Consider the following 22398-nt stretch of genomic DNA (forward strand, 5'->3'; position numbering starts at 1 on the left):
ATGTGTTTCCCCTACCTAAATCCTGAACAAACCCTAAACCTAAGCTAATTAATTAATTAATGAATTAGAAACTAGCTATCGGTTTCAGCCATATTAACCAAGCTAGCTTTCTTCTAAATGAATTACAGGCTAATTTATTTTGGCCAAAATGAATGACATTCCTATCAGACTCAGTTACACTATGTGTTTAGTGTTATTTAGCAAACGTTTGCATGCTAACACTCTAAAGTTGGCCGGCAGCTAAACGTTAGCAAATGTCTTGTTCAACAGAAATGCAAATATTTCCTGCTTCCAGCTTCTCAAACATTTGCAGTGCTTATTTACAATCCTACATAAATCATATATTCTGTGCACTATGTTTCCTCTTTCAGGGCCTTACTGGACCCACATTCTTTTCACATGGACAAAAAAGGATGGTCTGAAGGTCTACATCAATGGGACTTTCACTGCTGGTGACACATATGGCAACGTCTCAGCGAACTACGGTGACCCCCACCCTGACCTTGTCATTGGAACTGGCAACGACAGGGCATATGGCCACTATGTGACAGGGGCCTTCGATGAGTTCGTCATCTGGGAAAAGGCCCTTTCAGCTAAGGACATCTTCCTCTACTACAGCGCAGCTATAGGTAGGACATCACGCTCTACTGGAAAGTATTTTACTGTCTATTATAATGCGAGTTCCTCCCTTTTGACTCTGCTCTGAGGAAACGGGTTAAAAAGCAATTTCCGTCTTTGTCCTCCTCACTACATTCCACCCACAGCATTCATGCATAACAACAAGATATTAAACTATACAAATATACCCCAGCTCCCTTGTCAAATGGCTCTTCATGCTCAAAACATTTTCATGACCTGGCTTCCACCATATAAGTGCCATGGCTCACATAGTTCTACCTTATAAGTATTTATAAGAGTGCAGAGGCATGTTGGGTCGCAGGGGGGTCAGATCATTATGATTTAATGTGACATGTTATAACACGCTAGGAGGACAGAAAAAAACAGATTCTTGACAGATTTTGTTCTATTGCTGTTTACCTCCTTTGGTCAGTAAAGTGCCAAAAACATGTTGACATTTATGAGAACTTATAAATAACAAAAACATTCTTTGTGATAATTCATATTAACGAATGTCAAGGTAGTCTGAGAAATGGTCAAGGCCTGATGAAGTGCACCTTTTTAGCAAGTAGGTTGGAACACATTTTGTTGTGTGCGAAACGTACTGATAAGTGACGCTCCCTTTCATTGTGTGTATGGTAAAAGTACATGAAAACTATTACTGTGCACTTGTTAGAGCTTCAACTGCTCACATTGTATGAAGCATGAAGTGCACACTGCCTTGATTTCTTCTCCGGAGTCATTACCAAAAGCAATATATTCCACAGACCATTACCAGACGCAAAGAGCCCGACTGTTATGGTTACAGAAAAATATTTTTATTTCTGCAGAGCACACATATAAAATGTTGCATTGAACCAAAGAAGAGCAGGAATGGTTCAGACTGATACCTCCAATGTACGTCCTTATATGGCCGTTTTCTGGTAGCTAGTTAATGCTGTTTTTATTAAATGACAACAAAGACATAAAATGTATCTTAGCCTTGTACAGAAGCGAATAGCAGAGTAGCATGTGGTTGATTATCCCAGTTTTGTGGAGGTTGTAATCTATCTCCTTTCATAGTCAAGCCTCATAAACTGTAAGCTGTATGGTGATAAAAAACAGCTACATCGCAGCGGCCTAGCCAAGGCAGGTTCAACCGAGGATCTACAGCAATAACAAAAATGCTTCTTAAATGAGGATATCCCAACTATAAACTTTAACACAATGTACACTTGTCACCAGAGTGGTTCCTAACACATTGTTAAAAGAGCCCCTTTGTGTTTCTAGGCCAGGCCATAGTTTCTGCCACAACACCCGGAGTCTCCAAAGAAGTCACTTCAACTGCGCCAACACTCGTAAGTTTGTCAAGTCTGACTTTGCAAGGTTAACAAAACAGATGTGATACCTAAATGTAATTGTATAAACTACATATTTGAATCATCATAGCATCCACATTCAAATGGTATGAACAATTTGCATACAGGTTTGGGGACAATGCAAACAGTTAATTTGTTATTGACCTGTTTTTTCCTTTTGAAGATAGAGGAGCTGGGGAAAAAAGGATATTGAGAGCACATGTGAATAGATTCGTCCTGTTTATTAAGGGGCTTTGGAGGTAGAAAGCGGATAAAGAAATAGAAGAAAGTGGAGACAGCTGCTCAACACTACGCACAAAATGGCTCCCTGTAGGGCACTAGGCTGAAAAAGAGCAACACTGAATCACTTGTCCAAAGAGAATTTCCCGAGCTCAGGCTATCAGTCACTAAACATCCTGTGTATGTTGGAACTGGGTGCTCCTTCGGAAACCACCTCCTGATAGTAAACTGCATTTGATGCCTGACGTGTTGTCTCCCCAGAGCGCCACTGAAGTGAGTCCTCCTGTCGTCAGCGGTCAGCGTGAGGAGGTCCAAGGCTCCCAGGACCCGGAGTCCCTACCGGTGTTGGGTTTCCTGAAGGCGCTGCCCAATAGGACCATTCCTCACAACACAGCCAACAACCTCACACAGGTCTTGGAGCACAGTCCGCACGCACACACACATACGTTACACTTGCAAAACCAGATCACACATAGACACAATGCCCACCCATGTGCAGATGATGCAACAGTTCCGTGATGTCCATTTTCTTCCATCCAGGCTTTTCTCAAAAGTGTGGAAGAAGTGCTGTCCTCTCCGGGGCTGCCAGAGGTAAATGAGTTCACACTGTTGTTGTGCAATGCTCAAACATGACATAATGCAACATATGCAATTTGGTGAATACTTTAATCCAAGGCACTCAGGGGATCCATGAGTTTGAGATTTTAACACCGCATATTTTGGCACGAGTGATGCCAGCAGCAACAACGGCACCTGGCAGTGTACCCACACAGGATTACAGTATGTGGTCAAATACAGTGGTGTAAATTGTATAAGACAGTACTGCTGACTATAAAGTGCTCGGCAACACAATGCTTTGAATGTAAATTTGCAGCCTCCTGTGCTGTACACTCATCCTGGCCAAATCTCAAGGCTCTTGTATTCAAACAGAAGAAAGACATTCTGAGCAAGTGTGTGGTTTCATTACATTTAGTCCTCAGAGCGAGCATGCTTGTTTTTGTAGGAGCAAACTGAAACAGATGTTGACGTATGAGAACGCAAAACTTGGACAGTAGATACAGTGTTCAGTCAAGCCCCTTGTGATTATCGTCTCTGGTCAGATTCATGCTGAGCGTCAGAAAACCTCGCTCTTTATCAAGTTTTTGTATGACTTTTAATCTACACAATTGGCCTGTGTGTTGTTTTCAGTTTTTTTTGTATTTGATCTAATTCAATTGAATTAGATCTAAATTAGTCAATTTCTCCTACTGTTACATAGCTTAGCATTATAGCTACATGCTAAAAAGTAGTTCAGCATTCAGCTTTAATCCCCTAATCGCCATTTGTAGCCACAGTGGCGGCTGTTACAAAAGTTACGTAGTCTCACTTTAAATGGCAATTTGTTCAAGCTATATTTGATTTGCTAAAGCTAAAGCTCTTTCTTGTTAGTTTATTGATTAAAGGGGCTCAAGCTTTATATTGCACCCCTTTAGAGTAGGGTTAGTCGATAGGTTAAAATTTTGCATTTCCAAAACTGTCTTGGTTAGTCTTTCCAACAATCACCAACTGTAGTTTGGTCAAAATAAGCCCTTATTTCACAGAGTTAGATGTGAGAGTATGCCGTATCCCCCTCTGCTCGCTGAGCAGCGGCTGAGCGGCTGTCATTCTTTGAAGGTGGACCATTAAATAAACAAAATAAAATGTCAAACATCCCCCGAAAAAACAACCAGCAATGTTCTAAGCCAATCGCCGATAGCTGATATATTCGTTCAATCTTCCAACCCTACCATAAAGCTGGGGGACTCACAAGAGTTTAAATTGAAGCAAAAAAGGCAGAGATATCGTGACTAGTTAAGCTCCAAAAACAAACATATTTTAGATCAACAACGGTTAGTTTGAAAAAATTTCGGGAGCTTCCAGAGGCGGCGAGTCACACCGGACACCTCTGATTTGCATAAAGTAGCCTGGACCTCAACTTTGTGCAAATTAGGAGCAGGCAACATGTTGGTCCATCTCTCGAAATGCTACGCTACCAGAATGGCTGAGAAGTACTCCTTGTGACAAGTAAATTGACCTTTGTGTGTAAAATTGGTGGAATGCCCCTTTAACCTGACCTATTTCATATTTGTAAATTGAACCTGGGAAGAAAAATTCAAAATTTTAGAAATCATTCTAAAGATATGACCCCATTCAATAGGTTAGCATGAAGCAAAGCTGGACATTGAAAGCAGAAACTGTGCATTGATTGTGAACATTTTTCTGTTGGGTCATTGTTAAGCAGCAGTCCAGTCCTGTGGTCAGTGGTCTGATCGAAACCGTGGACAGAGTGATGGAACACATGGTGACTAACCTGGAGCCCAGCCCGAACTCCCTCATCTCCTTGGGTGGAACATCTTTTGTTGCAGGTCAGTATGCTGTCAGCTCTCCATAAGGTGACTCACTGTTTGTAGTTTGTGTGCTCGGGTAGAAGGACATGGAGCGTCAAACTGACATCATTAGTTTTCTTATTATTCAGAGGACATATGCGGGTCAGAAAAGCAGAGGTCAAACCCCCTCCACTTTGCCTCTCAGGGGTCTTTTTTTGCATAATATTTTGTTTGCCACTAAGCTTGCTTGTGTCTTTCTCCCAAGGGGTGGCTTCACATCTTTAATCCACCCCTGATGAAGCAGATCTGGGTCTTGTTGCTTGCCTCTCAGTCTGTTTTTCACAACAGTTCTCGCTTTTTCTAACCTCTGACCCCCACAGATTACTCTCTGATGAAATTCCCGCAGAACTACGACCTGTCACATTACCGCTTCCCCACGCAAGGCAAGAGTTACATCTCCGTGCCTGGAGAGGCTTTCACCATGCAGTGTAAGTACAGACGTTCAGTGACATGTCTTGAGTGGTGTATGAAGTAGCAGACCTGTCCTAGCTTGAGGGTTCTCTGTATAAAAAGCTTCTCTAGGTTGAGTGTGAATACTGCACATTAGTCGTGGTCTGATTCTGCCAAGAGAAAATTGTCCAGCTGGGAGGCTCTTGTTATTTGTTAGTAATTTATTATACTAAGATTTAAGGCTGCTAACACAGCATACAGAGTAGGACAGGAGTGCCATGAGAGCTTTTGTGTGACTTTATGGTGTGCCGTAGAAATCCAGCTATGACTTTAATGTTGGCAGTTACCCTTTTTATTCAAAACAGAAAGAATGAGAGAGCGAGCACTTTTTCTCCACTTTCCTCTGTCATTAAAAAGAATGGACTCACATAGCGGAGTGAGGGAGAGCAGTAATTACGGTGGGCATTAAAACTCTGCTTGTTTGACTTTGCGTTCAGGTCAGATTCCCTTGGCTCCACCTGGCTGCTACATGCACTGTGTTGCCATACGATCACTGGAATAAACCGTTTTAATAATTAATTAAAGGATTGTTATCAGAAATGGAGTATATGTTATTGCTTGACACATTAGAGCCAGGACCAAATTAACTCATAGCTGTGAATACCTGGCTGTATGAAATGCTCCAAGGGGAGGTTTTATAACCCAATTAGCATGCTACACATTGGTGTGTTTGGATACTTTATTATATTTTTCCTTATTCTCTCTCTTTCTTAGGAGAGTTGTACAAGCCACCTTGAGATCTCTTATGGGACTTGCTGGGGGGGCATTGTGTCGAAATAATTTTTTGGAAGGTTAAAAACTCTCCCGCAGCATATACACCGCACATTTGTTTGACATCAGCGAGCTTTTGTTGTCACAGTCAGCGGGGCCCGGGTAGAGGGCCTTTGAAAGGAGGAACAGGACCATTAAGGATTTCCTCCGATTTTATTGTTTATCTTGCAGTATTGAGGTGGGGCCGAGCTGGATGATAGGTCAGATTAGGGGAGGGGGACCAGACCTCCTGCTCTCACGATGAAGTCATGCAGAGGTTTCATAAGATTTCCCAACATCCACGTGGTTTGCGGCCCTCTCCCTTTCACCCTTGTGCGAGCGCACGGCCGTCCTATTAGCCTGCCGGTGCCAGCGTGCGGCGGCAAGGCAGCGTTAATTAACTTCCCTTCTTTGTGAGCATTTTAGCAGCACTGCATTACATTCCCAGCCCGCCGCCTAGGTTGCTCAACCACTGTGTGTTGTCTTACTTTTCCTCAGCTCAAACCACCATCGTTGGCCTCTTCTACCACAACATGCACAACTACTACAAAGAGATCAGCCCCGTCAAGACGAGGTAAGAGGACGGGACAACGCCCAATGTGAAAAGTCAGATAAACGGACCGTGCATATTTTTGTTAATCCAGTCCAATCTTACCACGTTGGTTTTGGCCGGGGGTTTTATCTAGGAAAATAAATCCTAAACAAAGTTGTTCAAGCCGTTCAACAACAAAAAATCCGGCTTCTCTCTTTGTACTTCCTGTGCGGGGGAATCAAGTCCACTGGCACTAAGGCGCCCCTGCTTCCTGAACCACAGGACAACTGATGCCTGGGGCCAGGGCCTTATCTGTCCTCTCGCTTATCTCTCATCTCACCACTCAACCTCCACTGACTGATACACCCTGCTATTAGCTCTTCATATCCCCCCCCCCGGTTATTGTCTCATCATCACTGGACCAGTTTGTTCCACTTGTGCTACAATGTTTATTTTTACCAAACCTGATATAACAGCGATTAAGCAACCTGTTTTTCCCACTTTATACGTACAAAATGTAAAATATGTTACATTTGGAGATGTTTGTTCCTGAATATGGCTCTCCCATTGGCCGGCTACTCTGTGGGTGAGAATGTCCCCTCTGTATCATAATAGAGAGGTGATGCTTGTATGATACCAATGTCACATATCAGATCGCCTCGAAAAACGATGCAGTGCCGCTGCTTGTCAGTGGGATTAATTATATAGACAGATGATCAAGTCCCACTTAAATGCTACTGCTCTGGGCTTGTGTGCAACACTTATGTGTTGATTTGAGCACCACATTAAAGTGTTTTTTTCCTGATATATCTGTATTTGTTAATGTCTCTCTTGACCTTCTTTTTTCTGTCTCTTTCTTTTGTATCTGTGACTCTGCCTCTGTTTCTTCTTGGCACTCCCTTTCTTTTCTTACATTCTCTGAATCTCTCTGTTTCGTCTCTTAGGATAAACAAAGCTTCTGATTACAAGGATCACAAGATCCAGGTAGCAAGCAGTCTGATCTCTCTGAAAGTGGAGCCTTCGCCGGCCCTGTCGATCAACCTCTCTGGAGCGCCACTCATCAAGATCGTCCTCACCCACATCCTGGTAAGAATCGACCCGTTACAATGTCCCAGTTTCTTCTTCTTATTTGACTCACGTCTTTATTTACTTTCTGTGTGAGTCAGTCATACTGGGAAAGTGCTTTTCCAGTTGGCGGGCGCAGTTGTTGGGTGTGGGACACCCACCTTATCAGAGAAATGAGGGCTATGGTTTTGCCTGTGGCTACAGTAGCCGGATCCCCCCCCCATATGAAATCCATCAGCTCTATTTTTGGCCTTCACTTATGTAAGAAGATGAGTGTCTATCACTGACCGAGGCTTTTGCAGCTGGGCACCCACCACCATGACAAAGAATGAAGCCTATTTTGGTTTTCATTAGCCTGCCTCGCGGAGCATGTGGCTTCCAGAACGCAAACTGATTATGGACATTTGAACGGCAGACTTAGGGCCCTTTGAAGGGGGAACAATAACTTTCTTTTATGAACAACATATTTTTCCTTTTCTGCTTTATGGCAGGAGCTGTGCCAGTTTTCCATGGGAAATGCAGTTGAAACTCATCATGAAAATTAAAAAATGTGTATTGCATTAGCCTGCTTCCCTGTAAAGTCCGAAATGTGGCTTCACAGCCATGTATATTTATTTATTTATTTATTTTTGCACATTAACAGGATATTGAAGCCATTCTTTTCATCTAAATTAATTGTGTTAATAGCCCACAATGCTATCATACAATGGCATTAATGAGGCAGTTGTCTAAACCTCCAAGAATGTGGTTCTGCTTAATTTAAAGTCCTACAATAATTATTCACTTTCTATTGAAGTGAACTACCAATACATGTTTTTTTCTCTCCTCACTCCTAAGAGCACAAATGAAAGCCATGCAGCTCCATGAAACCATGGTAATATTGCTTTGTTTGCCTTCATTTTCCCTGACGAAATAAATGTTTATGCTGCAATCATCTGGCTTGGTTCCCGTGACAATGATTACTGTGTTTGTTTTAGCAGACACCATGGGAGAAGGTTTATAATCTCCTTTGTTATGGGAGTGCTGGAGATGCTCACCAGCTCTGCTGTCTGTTGAGTCAAGGTGTTTCTATTTTGGCTGGAAGCCTTTACCTCTGATGTAAGGATAAATCAGGTCTCTTACATTCTTTCCCCTCTACCCCATTACAAATAAGAGGTTATACTTATTACTAACACGTACTGATTGGATTGCACCATGCCAGCATATTTCAACTTAATTTACGTTGCATAGCTTGGACGATGATTTTTATTTAGGAGCTGCATCGTAATTTGGCACACGGCTCTTTTGGCCGTGATCGCGTCCAGAAAAAGGGTTGTTTTGCTACAACTGCTTCGCTGCGCAGACCTTTTTGTTGGATTCAGTCAAAAAACGACTATTTTTGGAGTTTTAATGTCTTTGGCAGCTGGCGGATACTTATCACCTCCCTAGCTTGGAGGCAGGGAGGGCGGCTCACACATTATGAGGTCGACCTTTCCCGTCATTGTTTATGTCGCTCTTTACTGTGTGCACAAGTTAAACCTCAAAGATGTCTTCTCACGGCACCAGTTCAGTGGCCGAGAGTAAGTGATTTGCAACTGACCTCTCTGTTTATCCCCATAGAGTAGACAAACACCCAGTGACTTCATTAAAAGCTAGCGGGGGGGACTGAGTGTTTCTGAAGCAGAAATGTGTCCGCTTCCTCATCTGTCTTCTCTTGCTGTCATGGTAACAACAAGTCCTGAGCTCCATCTCTTGTTCTGTACAAACAGTCACCTACTGTCATGGCTCAGACCCAAATGTCATCCGTTTTCTCTATCTGACACCTGCCATGATAAAATGTATCGTACAGTGGATTGATGGAGTCAACGACTTGAGAAGAACCTTGTGCCATGGCAGGTACCGCTCACTGAAGGTCAAAGCCATGTGTTTGGTGTCAGAGTGACCTTGCAGTCTTGATTGATGCCCTCTGAGTACAACAGCCTGGTGAGGTCACTCCATTCCCAGCTGAGTCAGTCAGCTTACGTGGCACGGAGCGGGTTTGATACCCAGACAAGGTGTTATCAAGACTGCCGGAGGCCCACATGCTTTCTCACGCCATTCGGCTGCAGTGTTGATTGGACCCTGGCTCCATCAGTGATTTATTACTTCTGTCCGACTCCAGGTTCAGTTTGAGAGAGGAAGAAGGGGAGAAAAGGGAGGGTGGGAGGCATCGGTGGGACCGTAGTTAAACATTAATACAAAAGGCCGACACCTCCTCCCTGTCCTCTTCTTCTGTCAAAGCATCACGCTGATGGTATGGAGTGAATGAATGGAAAGATTGGTTTCATGAGCGAAGTGGATTTATAGGGTCAAAACTGAGAGGATTTAAAAAACAGATTTTGACAAGCCGGCCTGACTTTACGGGCTTATAAAGCAATGTGTTAGGTTGGCGGCTCCGTAAGAAGGGCCAAGGCGAAAGGGTGGAATTGGGTGGCAGCACTGGTGGCCTCTGTCTGTCCCTCAATTCACTTATATTTCATTGCATTTGTGATGTAATGTAGAACTACGAATCATTAACTTCAAAGAAATTGTTCAACATTTTTTATTTGCTAGCAGCTGGTTAGCATAGCTTAGCTTAAAGACTGGAAACAGGAGGGAACAGCTAGAATGGCTCTGTCCAAAGCAAACCAAAACAAAATCTGCACACCAGCACCTCTTAAGCTCATTAATTAACACCTTTATATCAATTTACAACCCGGTATCACGCCATAGCGTGTAATAGACCCGCCTGTCCACCAGAGGATAGCGTGTCACTGTCATGTTTTGCCTCGCCGAGGTGTGAATATTGCACGCGTGTATGAAGGTGCAGTACCAGCAGGGGGCAACAAAACCACTTAGTTAGGTTTAGGAAAAACATCATGGTTGGCCTTAAAATAAGTACTTAATCTAAGTACAATACGTCCAGAAATACCGCAACAGAAGTACGGAAATCATGTCACAAACGTCACTAACGTAGCTTACAAAACAACTTCTCGAACACCGATATCCTGGTTGAAAGTCCTGTGTTTGTTGGACCCATCCACCTCCCCGCCCACCATATGCTGTCTTTATCACCTTTTATTCTACGTCACTAGCCCTGAGCGTAGCAAAATTACGCGGATGTGTTTACATTGCAGTCAGTACAGACTACACGGCGTACAAATGACACCCCAAAAGCAAGAACGGCCTTCTTACCGCAAGCTTTTGCTTTACGCCTTATTGTGTCATTTACACGCCTTTTCATGTGCCGTGTCACCATGTGCCGGACAATTTCTTGGCTAGCTGTTGTCCCCTGTTTCCAGTATTGTGGGTTAAGCTAAGCTAACTGGCTGCTCGCTGTAGCCTTATATTCAACAGACTCAAAAAAAAAAAAAATTCTTGACACACTAGAAATTAAGAACGTGATTAGTGAATATATCAAACTGACTCAAGTGACTTCACCATTACTCTGTCTGTTCAAGTATTCAACAAGTGACTGGACAAGAAACTATTAGTGACTAAGTCATCCATTAAACTGTATCCATCGGCTCCCTCCCATAATTTAACGAACATGAAAGAGAGTTTGGTGGGAAGGGAGTAAAGAGGTCAGGGGCTGAAGGGGAAACTGGGTGGCTCATGTTTACAAAGACGTCTAGACTTGTTGGAGCTGGTGGATCAATTGTTCAGCAACTTTAAAAATAAACATGCAAAGGTTATTTAACACTTTCTGATAACCATGCTGTTAATTGTGTATGCCATTGCTGGTATCAGTCCTTTCTGCCACAATAATAAGCGCTCTATATTGCCAGTCTTTTTATAACTCTCAGCACACGCCCAGCTTAGACCTTGTGGTCAAAATCTCTCCTCCGTCTCTCTCTCTCTCTCTCTCTCTCTCTCTCCCAGTCTCAACCACCCACACCCATCCATACACCAACACACATACAAACACAAGCTGCGTGAGCCAACATACTGATCAATCACAGATGGAGGTCTGGCTATTGCTATTCCTCGCTTGCCAAAAGATTTAGAGTCTCTCTTTACAGCCCCTCCCATTCAGCACCCCTTTTCTATCACCACTCAAACCTCGCGACCACCACCTCTCTCAAGTGTTGAATGGAGCAGCGCTCGAGTCCAGAAGAAAGTAGAAAAAGGTCATGATTCTGTCTGTATGATTCTTTATATGGCCTCAGATAATAAGAAGAAGAAATTCAAAACCTGTTATTGTCCACCCTTTGTAAACGTGCGACAACGCATGGGAAATTCAACTCTGTGAATGTGTAGAGCATTTTTGAGTATATCTAAATCAAATTTGGGAAAATTATATGAATCGCAAGGTTATACAAAGACAAAAAGAACTGCTTTTGCAGGGTATCTGCAAGTCTTTAACACTCTTAAAACACACTTAATTTAGTTCACTTTAAAAACAAAAAAAGGCTTTAGGAGGTATTCAAATGTTAGTAATGTTAGTTGTAAAATGTTTTTGTATCCCGCTGTCGGGAGACGTTATATCATTATAAACTAAAATTGGGATTGTTGGGACAATGTATTGTGCGTGCAGGAGATTGTTCCCTCTTTGTTTATGGATTTTCAGTTAGCATCATTAGACCCATAGTACAATGGTTTTCAAAGTGGGGTCCGAGAACCCCCAGGGTTCCTTTAAGAGGTTCCAGGGGGTCCCCAGCAAAAAGGGGAATCATTTATTTTCACTATAAGTCCATACATAAGTAACACAATGACAGAATCTACGACTATTTTGGTCATGGGTTTCATCCACTTTCTGTAATAAATCATGTAAAAGCAAAAATCCTATCAGATGGGGACCCTCAGACAAAATCTTGTCCCCAAATGGGGGTCCATGGTCTAATTTGTGTCAGTTTAGGGGTCTTTGATGTGAAAAAGTTTGGAAACCACTGCTATAGCATACTACTAGCTATAGTAGCTAGGAAGCTCATTGTCTCATAAAGGGCAAATGTTCATTTTAGCAAAAACTTTTAATTAGTTAATTTAAATAAATGAATCATTTTTCATTTGGTTAATTCCTCCAAACATATTCCGCTGCTTCTCCAGTCCAGAGTCCAGGTCGCGTTCATTTGAATAATTATACTATTAGGAATTATTGTTATATAGGCTACTGCTTGAAAATACTAAAACAAATGTGAAATGGTAATTTGGAAAGAGTAGTATATTAACCGAATAGTTGATCATCAGAAAACTCCTCTGCAACATTTTTGATTATCAATCAATCGTTTAAGTAAGTTTTCAAACAGAAAAGCCAAAAAATCAATGGTTCCTGCTTCTCAGATGTGAGAATATTCAATTTTTCTATATCTTATCTGAAATGAAATTGAAAATCTCAATATTAATATTAAAAGATAAGAAAGTACAAGTACATTTTTCTCAAAAACTAAAATTGAAAGTGCAAATTTTGTCCCTGTTTTTGACTGTAAAAGCACAACAAAATTCATACTTGTAACTTTGTTCATGTGTCACACACACAGTGTGGGAACTTTGAGTTTCACCATTTTCTGCTTTGTGTCTGCATTCAGATATTAACAAAAAGCAATGTTTCTGTGTGTAACCTCACTAGTGTTGATAAACTTTGTGCATATATTTTATTTTTAAAAATTTTCTACAACTAAAATGTTTACATAGGGCGCTATACAACCAGGATTTCAAATTATCACTGAACATCATCAGCTAAAAATCTAAATTTATTTGATCTCATATATTTCCTAAGTTCAAACATCTCTGCAAAAGCTCAAAATGTAGCGCTCAACATACAAATGCAAACATGTTCCTACAGAAACAGGCCAGAAACCAGAGAAATGTTACAGTGGCCTCTTATGAAATCATGTGGGAACAGATCGATCCATGCATGGAGAACGTCTCCCGTTGTCCTGTGAGTTTACCCCTAAAAGTCATTTGTTATTTTTAGCAATTAATAGACACAGTACATTGTTTCTGTGAACATCCACCGCTCACCTTATCAAAAACGACTCTGCCATTTCTGTTTGTTTGTTTTTAAATTGTCCCCAGTTTTCCTCACACCCTGCGTACCTATCAACACGCCTCATAGTTTCCGGTGTCTACCTCAGAGACTGAGCTGAGACCACAGCTGCATGTCTTATTACATTTCCCCTTAAGGCATGATCTCACTCAAGGCCAGTTGTGTTTTGCTGCATGGACTCAGATTGTTACTCCACATGCTGTATGTGGACAAGTCTGCTCTCTGACTGAAAAGCCCTGGGATAAGTGAGATCTATGCTCCATCAGAGCCGCAGGTTGTGTCAGTGTGATGCTTTTATATGTTGACCTTAAGGTGGTTCAACGGGCAGGTTTTCCTCAAACTCCAGGTCAAGGTTTGAGCTGTGGTTGGTCTTTTTGAGTCTGCTGGACTGGGTAATGTTACGCCATACCTTGGTATGCCTTTCCCAGACATACTGCAATAAAGCGTTTCCTTCCCTTACTAAATTTAAGAGCAGTCAATGTGGCTTTTTGGAAATGCATGCATGGCCTCTCTGTTGTTATGCAGAACAATTTAGCCATTGTCAAAACCTGGCATTACAACTTAGCCAGCCTTTCTGTTGACTCATATTTTAACTTTCACCTACTGTACACCTCCACAAAAGCAGAAGATGATGGTAGCTTTAAATAATGTTTTGTCATTATGTAAAGTGTGACTGACTGAGTTTTAATGCCGGTATGAGCCCTGCTGACAGCTGCTCTGTTAAAAATTGATATCTATACCAAATGCAGAAAGAGCAGCAGTCCAAATTACACCCTGGCTCTCTGTGCGCTCAAATATTTGGAACGTTTGAGGGAAAAGCAGAAGATCGCTTACTTATTCACTCACACTGTTGTGTCATATTTTTCCCTGCTTTTTTAAATTTAGCACAACCAAAGCCTGTATTTAGACTTCTTTGCTCTTTTGCTCTTGTGGCGGCATATTCTTGTACCAGTGCTGGATGGAATGAGTGGGTGGTGTGCGCAGGACTTTTTTTTAACAAGTGATATTTCATATTTATTCAAGGTCCACTCACTAGCCCTTTTATGTAGCGTTCAACTGCATCTCATGTTCTCAAGCTAATATCAAGCTCTGGAAAAAGCTAGTAAATGGGACAAAAACTAATGACTTTATTATTTTAAACTTCTGTTTCCAAACTAAGGTCAAGATTTAGCCTTCGTCTTCAATTTTCCATATTCTTTCAATTAGAACTCGGATCAGATTCGATTAATTTCATTGTCCACTTTAACTGAAATGGGATTTTTTTAGGGCTGTCAAAATTAACGCGATAATAACGCGTTAACACAAATTCATTTTAACGCCACTAATTTCTTTAAGGCACTAACACCAATTGATCTTTAGGAGGTTGTAACGGGCTCAGTTCTAAAGCTAGAGTGAAGATACTGACATCATATGAAACTAGAAAACCTGAAGAATCGTCATACTAGCTTGTTGTGAAGGAGGTAGAATAATGCTCCAAACTGACACTAAATTGTGGTGAGGAAAAACTGTCATGACCATTTTCAAAGAGGTCCCTTGACCTCTGACCTCAAGATATGTGAATGAAAATGGGTTCTATGGGTACCCACGAGTCTCCTCTTTACAGACATGCCCACTTTATGATAATCACATGCAGTTTGGGGCAAGTCATAGTCAAGTCAGCACACTGACACACTGACAGCTGTTGTTGCCTGTTGGGCTGCAGTTTGTCATGTTATGATTTGAGCATATTTCTTATGCTAAATGCAGTACCTGTGAGGGTTTCTGGACAATATTTGTCATTGTTTTGTGTTGTTAATTGATTTCCAATAATAAATATATACTTACGTTTGCATAAAGCAGCATATTTGCCCACTCCCATGTTGATAAGAGTATTTAATACTTGACAAATCTCCCTTTAAGATACATTTTGAACAGATAAAAAACGTGTGATTCATTAATTAATTCATTAATTAAATATTTGAATCAATTGACAGCCCTCATTTTTGATATATCTCCAGTTATCAGTAGGCCATTGTTGAATTGGTTGCACTATAGCATACTATACTGTACACAATAATAGGAGTGTAAGAAATTATCGATACACTTGAGTATGGAGATATTATGTTTGTGATACTGTATTGATTCTCTAAAACACTATCTATTTTACATGCAAAGATTCGTGGCATACTGTGGCTCTGATTGCACAAAAAGTAGTACTATGATGTTGGATGTTACAGGGACTGGGACTGTAAATGCAAATGCAGATCCCCCTGTTCTGATTGCACACTGTAAATAATGCTAACTTTTTTAACTAATGAATGTTTTCCTAAAACTAGATTTTAAAAAATCGCAATATATCACCATGTTACAGTATCCCAATGTATTGAATCGTAACCCCTGTATCATGATACGGATACATATCATATCACCAGATTCTTGCCAATAAACATCCCGACACAATAATGATAATTTTAAAAAGTAATTACAATTAGTTATTACTATATCAGTTACAATACATATGGTGAATACAGAGCTGCAGGTCAACCAGTTTTACTTCAGTAAACAATAATTTTTTTGGGATTGTATTTTATCAGCACTAGGCGGTCTGTTTCGAATTGACTGTTGGAACAATGACGATGGGTGGCGTATTAGCTTTCTCCATCTTTTCTTTATTTGCGCCTTGCCTGAGAACCAGCTGTCAATAGCTAAGATTTAGATTAGCCCGGAGTTGCCCGATCTCTTGGGATTTGCAGTGACATATGCTGTCGCTATTTGCTGAAGCTAGCTCAACCACAGCTTGGCATCGGCTTCCAGCTCTGCCAGTTATGGGAGGTCTGAAATGCACCACAGAGGACAGAGAAGCTCGCATTTATACAAATTGCTGGGCTCTGTGTGTCATCTGCGACTTAAATGCTTTTGTGATGCGTGAGAGTGTTTATTTTCATCCCTCATCGTTTTATCCAACGGGCTCAACGCGGTCGTAAAACAGCGAAAGGACGAGGCGTGCTTCGGGCTAGAGGGCTATACACCTCAGACGGCAGCCAGGGGCTCTGATGCTGATGTTGAAGGCCTTTTGCCCCCAAGCACAACTAATGGTGTGGTGGTATAAACGGCTGGTAGGGGTGTGTTGCAATTAGCAAGTCATCAGGAGGTGCCATTAAATATCTATTATGTAAACACTATCATATTATATGGTATGATGATGACATGGCAGCTAAGAGTGTTTGTTCCGTCCAAAAGAGTTGCATCATGATTTGCAGTTGTTATACCCCCCTGCAGCTGTTTCAGCTGAAATATGAGTTAATAACAGCCAAGACTTGCTCCATGTATTAGAGCTGCCAGTGGTGGAAAGTAATTAAGTGCATTTACTCTAGTATCATACTTAAAGGATCAGTGTGTTGGATTTAGGGGAATGTATTGGCAGAAGTGGAGTATATTATTCATAACTATGTTTTCATTAGTGTACAATCAGCTGAAACTAAGAATAGTTGTGTTTTCGGTAGCTTAGAATGAGCCGTTTATATCTCGGTAGGGAGCGGGTTCCTCTTCATTGAGTCCGCCATGTTGCACAGCCACGTTTCTACAGTAGCCCAGAATGGACAAACCAAACACTGGTCACCTTTAGTGAGGGACTGTCAAGGTTTTACGTTACCTGAAGGCCACCGTAGTTCTCACGCTTGGAAAGGGAGGAGTGAGTGGAGTATATTCAGTTGGTTGCAATCTGCAACCGCACCATTAGATGCCACTAAATCCTACACACTGGCTCTTTAAGTACAATTTTGAAGTTCTTGTTCTTGTCCATTTAACTTTCTACTTTAACTCCACTACATTTCAGAGGGAAATATATAGTAAAATATATATATTTTACTACTTACTTTTAATACATCTTTAAACCAGTGGTTCCTTTTTGGCTTGTGACCCCTTACAAAAGAAATCAGTGTCTAGTTGGGGACAGTTCCACCAGAGTGATTTCCAACCTTTAAACTTATTATTACATAAAAAAAAATGTTTGAATCCCAAAGTGGTAAAATTATCCAATATTTCACAAAAAAAAAGCAAAGATTACAGATATTAAAAAAAAAGAATATAAATTTGTGTAGCAGAACTGTTTTATTTAAAATTCTTTCTTCTTTCTTACCACATTAATCATCGACAACTCCTCAGATTTATCTTTTGATCCCTTGGAGGAGGCCTGACCCCTAGGTTTGGAACCACTGCAATAAACTACCCTATAACTGTATATAAAATAGTTACCAGCTTGAAATGGTGAAATGATGCATTACTATTAACTATCTAATAATGTCATACAGTATATGATAATACATCAGTCACAGGGGGAATTGCATGGATTATGAATGCAGGACATTTATTTGTAATGTATTATTTTTACATTGTTAAGTACAAGTATCTGAAATACATCTTCCACCACTGATATTTGCAGGTGAATCTGGAAATTAAAGATTTTTGACAGTTTTGTATTTAACTACCTTGGAGGTGGAGTTGTGGTTAAAGGAAGCTCTGTAGATGGAGCTGTGGTTGACAGCTGCATCAAGTGGGACATAGAGACACTGAAGCATCAGGAACACCTTGACTCTCTCTTTATCAGCTTCTCTCTCTCTCTGACCCTTCTCCTCTATCGGCCTGTCACTCTGTATCACTCTGCTGTCACTAGCTTTCACTCTCTTCTTCCCTGTCTTCCTCTCCACGTCTGTTCTCCTTACGAGGCTCAAAGTGATTTCCAAGGCGGTGTTTGCTGGCCTTCTGTTGTTAATAAAGACTTGGAGCGGCAGCTCCAGTCTTGGCTGGTGGCTGAGGCCTCGGGGCACCGAGGGAACAACGGCGTGAGCGCAAACCTCGGCCAGATCTCGGAGTGCTCACCAATGGCTTTCAGGTTCCTGCATCTCTCCTCAGATATCAACTGGAAAACACACGCTGGGTGAACCACAAACAAACAGTTGCTAGAGAGGAAGCATGGCCAAACAGCGCTCTTTATATTTGTGATGGTCTGTTAGCCAATGTATATTTTAGCTTGCGTCTGGTACGTCCCATGGTTTCATAATGATGGATTGTTTCCCATGAGCCAGGGTTTACATTTGTGCTTAATGTGGATAATTAGTCTTCCTTCATTGCACAGGAACATTAAAGGTTCAGTGATTGTAGAGAGCAAATACGACACTGTAAAGCAAGTCTTACACTTTGCCAATTACAGTTTGTCTCTCTGCCATCTGCTTTCATTTACACCCAACAAGCAGTATGACTTATTAAAGCACACAGGGGAGCAGTAAATTCACCCACAGGGTTGCTTGCAGCTCCTCAAAGCTGGCCGCCGGCTTGTGATGACGGGGTGCATTTATGGTGCTCTGCATGGTTCTTGGACCCAATGTGCTTGCCTTGCTCTAATGGGCCACATGAATATCCATCCATCGCATTCGACTCGAGGGTCACAATACATGATGACTGAAGAGCCGCATGTGCGAAACAGACAGAATGAGAGCAACGTTTGGTTACGCAACAAAGTCGACGTATTGTGCTATGCTTTGTAATATGAATCACTGAGCCTATGGGCCAGGAAACAGACAGCCCTGAGTGTCAGTTTCACTCTCGCTCTCACTTTTTCCAGAAGGAAATAGTGCAGACACAGTCCATCTAATCATACACTTATTCAGTCTGAGAGAGAGTCGAGGCTTGGGGAGTGAGAAGAGGTGTGCAGTCTCTCAGTATATACACCCAACCTGCCAATGGAAGTGTTGTTTTCTTCAGATGACAGATTGAGGAGGGTAGTGGTTTGACCTGAAACCAGGGCCAAGCCCCAATTACTGCATTCTTGCAATGTGGCCATTAGCTCACTGTCTCCAGGGACTCCAAATCTCATATTAAGGAATGACACGGAAAAAGTGAGTTATAATCAAATAAGATTCTTGAGGACTGCAGGGATTTTCGCTCAGCGTAATAATCACCTTTGCTGAGTGTTGATCTGCGTCTTGTCTGTCTTTTAGTATGATCTCAGACCTCTTTAGCTGAAGTCTTCTTTCATTGGCATTTAAGCACAGATTAAGGGGTTTTCATTTTGTATCAAAAGCAACATTAATAAAAGTGGTTTTCCACTCTTTAGATACAAAAGCAAACTGCACAGTATTTTTAGCCTTTTAATACATCAAGATCTGAAGCTTCTGCATATGGATGGAAAGAAAGCCAAAGAGCGTAAAGGAAGGAATGCTGCCAATTCGTGTCTAGAGTGTTCCATGTCGTCTTCTTGATCAAAGCACATTTTCCAGACAGATTGCGCTGAGTTTTGCATGTAACTTAATGAGCCAGCACATTCCAAAAGCGAATATTTTCCTATATCTATATCTGTACTTTTCTCTCGCAATTAAAGATCTCAATTTTATTTGATTTTTTCAGACTAAAGAGCAGCAAGAGCAAGTCCTGAATCAGAGCAACAAAGTCTTCCTCTACTGCGCCTTCTTGGATTACAGGTGGGTCTGTGTTTGTGATTTAGATGCAGCACGTCTCAATTACTCATTCAGATGTAGAGCCAAAGAGATTTTTATCTTGATTGTCGACCCTTTGCATTTTCTTCACTCAAGTCTTAAAGGCTTTAAATCACAAGTAATGACTAATGATTTGGAAAAGGTGTATTTCCCTTTTGTCATTCAGATTGAAAGCAGCCGGTGTTACATGTGTTTCTGTTTCAGTTTGGTGTATCTCTAAAGAAAACATGGTGATCTGATAAGTAGAGCCAAAACGCTATTTATAAAGCATAAATCATAAAAGGGAGTGTGTTTTAGTTGGATTCAAAGGCTTCCTCTCCTTACTCCCCTTTGCCCTGAAGCTCAAGAAAAAAATGTGAATTATATGATTGCCCTGTCAGATTGCCCTGGGAAGTACAGAAAAAAAGATTATCTGTGTGCCACCCACAGCGGATCATGTCGAGTGATCCTTGCCAGCAGTGTTTCTATAAAAAACCTGGTCTGTTTTTTCCTGTCTGTTTGCTCTTCATGCATCTTTATATTTATATATCTCTGAGTACATTGTCTCTGTAAATAATACCTTATTGTCATCCTTTTCAGTTCAAAGGAGGGAGTATGGTCCAACGAAGGTTGTGTTCGCTCAGACGGAAACATGACGTACTCTGTGTGTTTGTGCAACCACCTCACCAACTTTGCCATACTCATGCAAGTGGTGCCCTTAAAGGTAGGACTTTTTAGCTACTCTGTAAAGCTGCTCTAATTATAATTTTTTTCATATTAACAAGGCAGCTGTTTTCAGTGAAAAAAATCAGATAAACCTCCTGCCTAGCACCAAACAGCAGACAGGCAAAGTTAGCAACTAGCTGGCGAACATAGTGGAGCATTTTGCAGCTAAAGAGAAAGATATTCCCCTCAGGAGTTGGCGGAGACAAAAACAGAGCTAAAAAGAGAGTGGGCTTAATTTTTCCCCAGAAACACTGCTTCAAATGAATACTTATTTTGCTCCATAACAGTCGGATATGTAATAGTTAACAGTTCTCTAACATGTTAGCCATGTCACCTTCATGAGGTGATAACACAGTATGTCAACGTTGTGTTTTCAGCTTCCCCAAGTGGCCAAATGTGAATTATTGTAGGTTTAACATTACTCTTTTAGACAGAAGATAGTATATGTCACACTAGGAAAAGTACTGCTATTAAGAGAGCTGAATACGATACCACCTCTCAGCCTTGCTGTGTCCCTGTTGCCACTCAAGGTGGTAAATGGTTAATGGACTTGCATTTCTATAGCGCCTTTCTAGTCTTCCGACCAGTAAAAGCGCTTTTACACTACATGTCAGCATTCACACATTCATACACTGATGGCAGAGGCAGATCTAATCTAAATACTCATTCACACATCGATTCGGGAGCAATTTTGGACAAAGTATCTTGCTCAAGGACGCTTCGACATGTTGACTGGAGGAATTGGGATTGAATCGGTGACCTTCCGATTGGTAGGTGACCCGCTCTACCTCTTAGCCACAGCCGTTCTACTGCAATAAAATCCCTTGCGGCAAAAAAAGCATTTCCCCATTGACAACATAAGAGACGTGTGCAAAAGCTGTTGACAGGAAACAAACTGCAAACAAGGACAATTATTGCTCTGTTTATTATGATTTTTTTATATTTGTAAAACGTTTCCACACCCTTGAAAAGCGGGATTTGCTTGCATGATGTCATCTAGATATAAAGTCTCTGGCCGAGCGCTAACACGCAGGTGGGGCCAGTGGGAGAAGCACAACGCGGAGGCAAACCTGGAAGCCAGAGAACATTTTTGTCTTATGAGCCAGGGCAAGCAATTTTCATTCAAGGGAATGGGCGCCATCTTTTAGTCTGTTAACCAGTTCTCATAATAATGCACCCATGAAAATGGTATTTTGTATGCTAGCTCATTGTCAAACTGTCATGACTTACTCTTGAATAGAATGGAGCCATTAGTCACACCTGTAATTTTCCTTCTATGCCTGCAGTGAAAAAGACCCATTGATGATTTTCACCACAGTGCTTTTCATTTAATGTGTTGTAGGAAAACAGTAAACCTCCCACTACTCTTCAGAAGAAGGTTAATCCCTCTACCGCAGCCATATTCATAAGTCTGTCCCTCCCTCTGTGTCTTTGTCACAGAATAAGTACATTTGTAGGAACATAATTGGAGAGGAAGCAGTGGTTAACCACACAGAAAACCACCAACCAGAAGTCCCCACTTCAGCCTTTGGACAGTTTATCGTTCCTCCCTGTAGGTCAATTGTAAGCAGACCTACAGTACACAGTCACAATGTCGGTTTCACTGGTGGTTTTATACTGGAGTACTTCGGACAACCATGATTAAGTGTGGTATTTTTGGGTCGCTGCACAGGTCAGTGGTCCGTTCCTCAAAGACCACACTCTCTCAAGAGACTAAAAACTGTCCTTTTTTAATCATCCTCCAAAAACTGTCCCCTTGAAACATTTGATTCTTTTCTCTAAACGCTGTCCTGCAGAGTATTTTACACACAATATCTGCACGTAGACCAATTTGAAATGCCAA

General features: G+C 41.4%; 1 protein-coding gene across 2 annotated transcripts in view; it reads left to right on the top strand.

The window, feature by feature from the left end:
• The first annotated feature begins 319 nt into the window (after positions 1-319).
• adgrd1 (adhesion G protein-coupled receptor D1) overlaps positions 320-22398 on the top strand; it is a 30279-nt gene continuing 8200 nt past the window's right edge. The window contains exons 1-10 of one of the 2 annotated variants that reach the window (XM_074638673.1): positions 320-629; positions 1888-1955; positions 2457-2606; positions 2736-2786; positions 4453-4579; positions 4921-5028; positions 6299-6374; positions 7277-7418; positions 19762-19835; positions 20430-20553. In XM_074638673.1, coding sequence (XP_074494774.1) covers positions 356-629; positions 1888-1955; positions 2457-2606; positions 2736-2786; positions 4453-4579; positions 4921-5028; positions 6299-6374; positions 7277-7418; positions 19762-19835; positions 20430-20553 — 1194 coding nt within the window. In that variant the 5' untranslated portion in view covers positions 320-355. The remainder of the gene's footprint in view (positions 630-1887; positions 1956-2456; positions 2607-2735; positions 2787-4452; positions 4580-4920; positions 5029-6298; positions 6375-7276; positions 7419-19761; positions 19836-20429; positions 20554-22398) is intronic. The other variant, XM_074638674.1, reaches the window with a different exon arrangement.

The sequence above is a fragment of the Sebastes fasciatus genome, chromosome 6, assembly GCF_043250625.1.
Source record: "Sebastes fasciatus isolate fSebFas1 chromosome 6, fSebFas1.pri, whole genome shotgun sequence".
Classification (NCBI taxonomy): Eukaryota; Metazoa; Chordata; class Actinopteri; order Perciformes; family Sebastidae; genus Sebastes; species Sebastes fasciatus.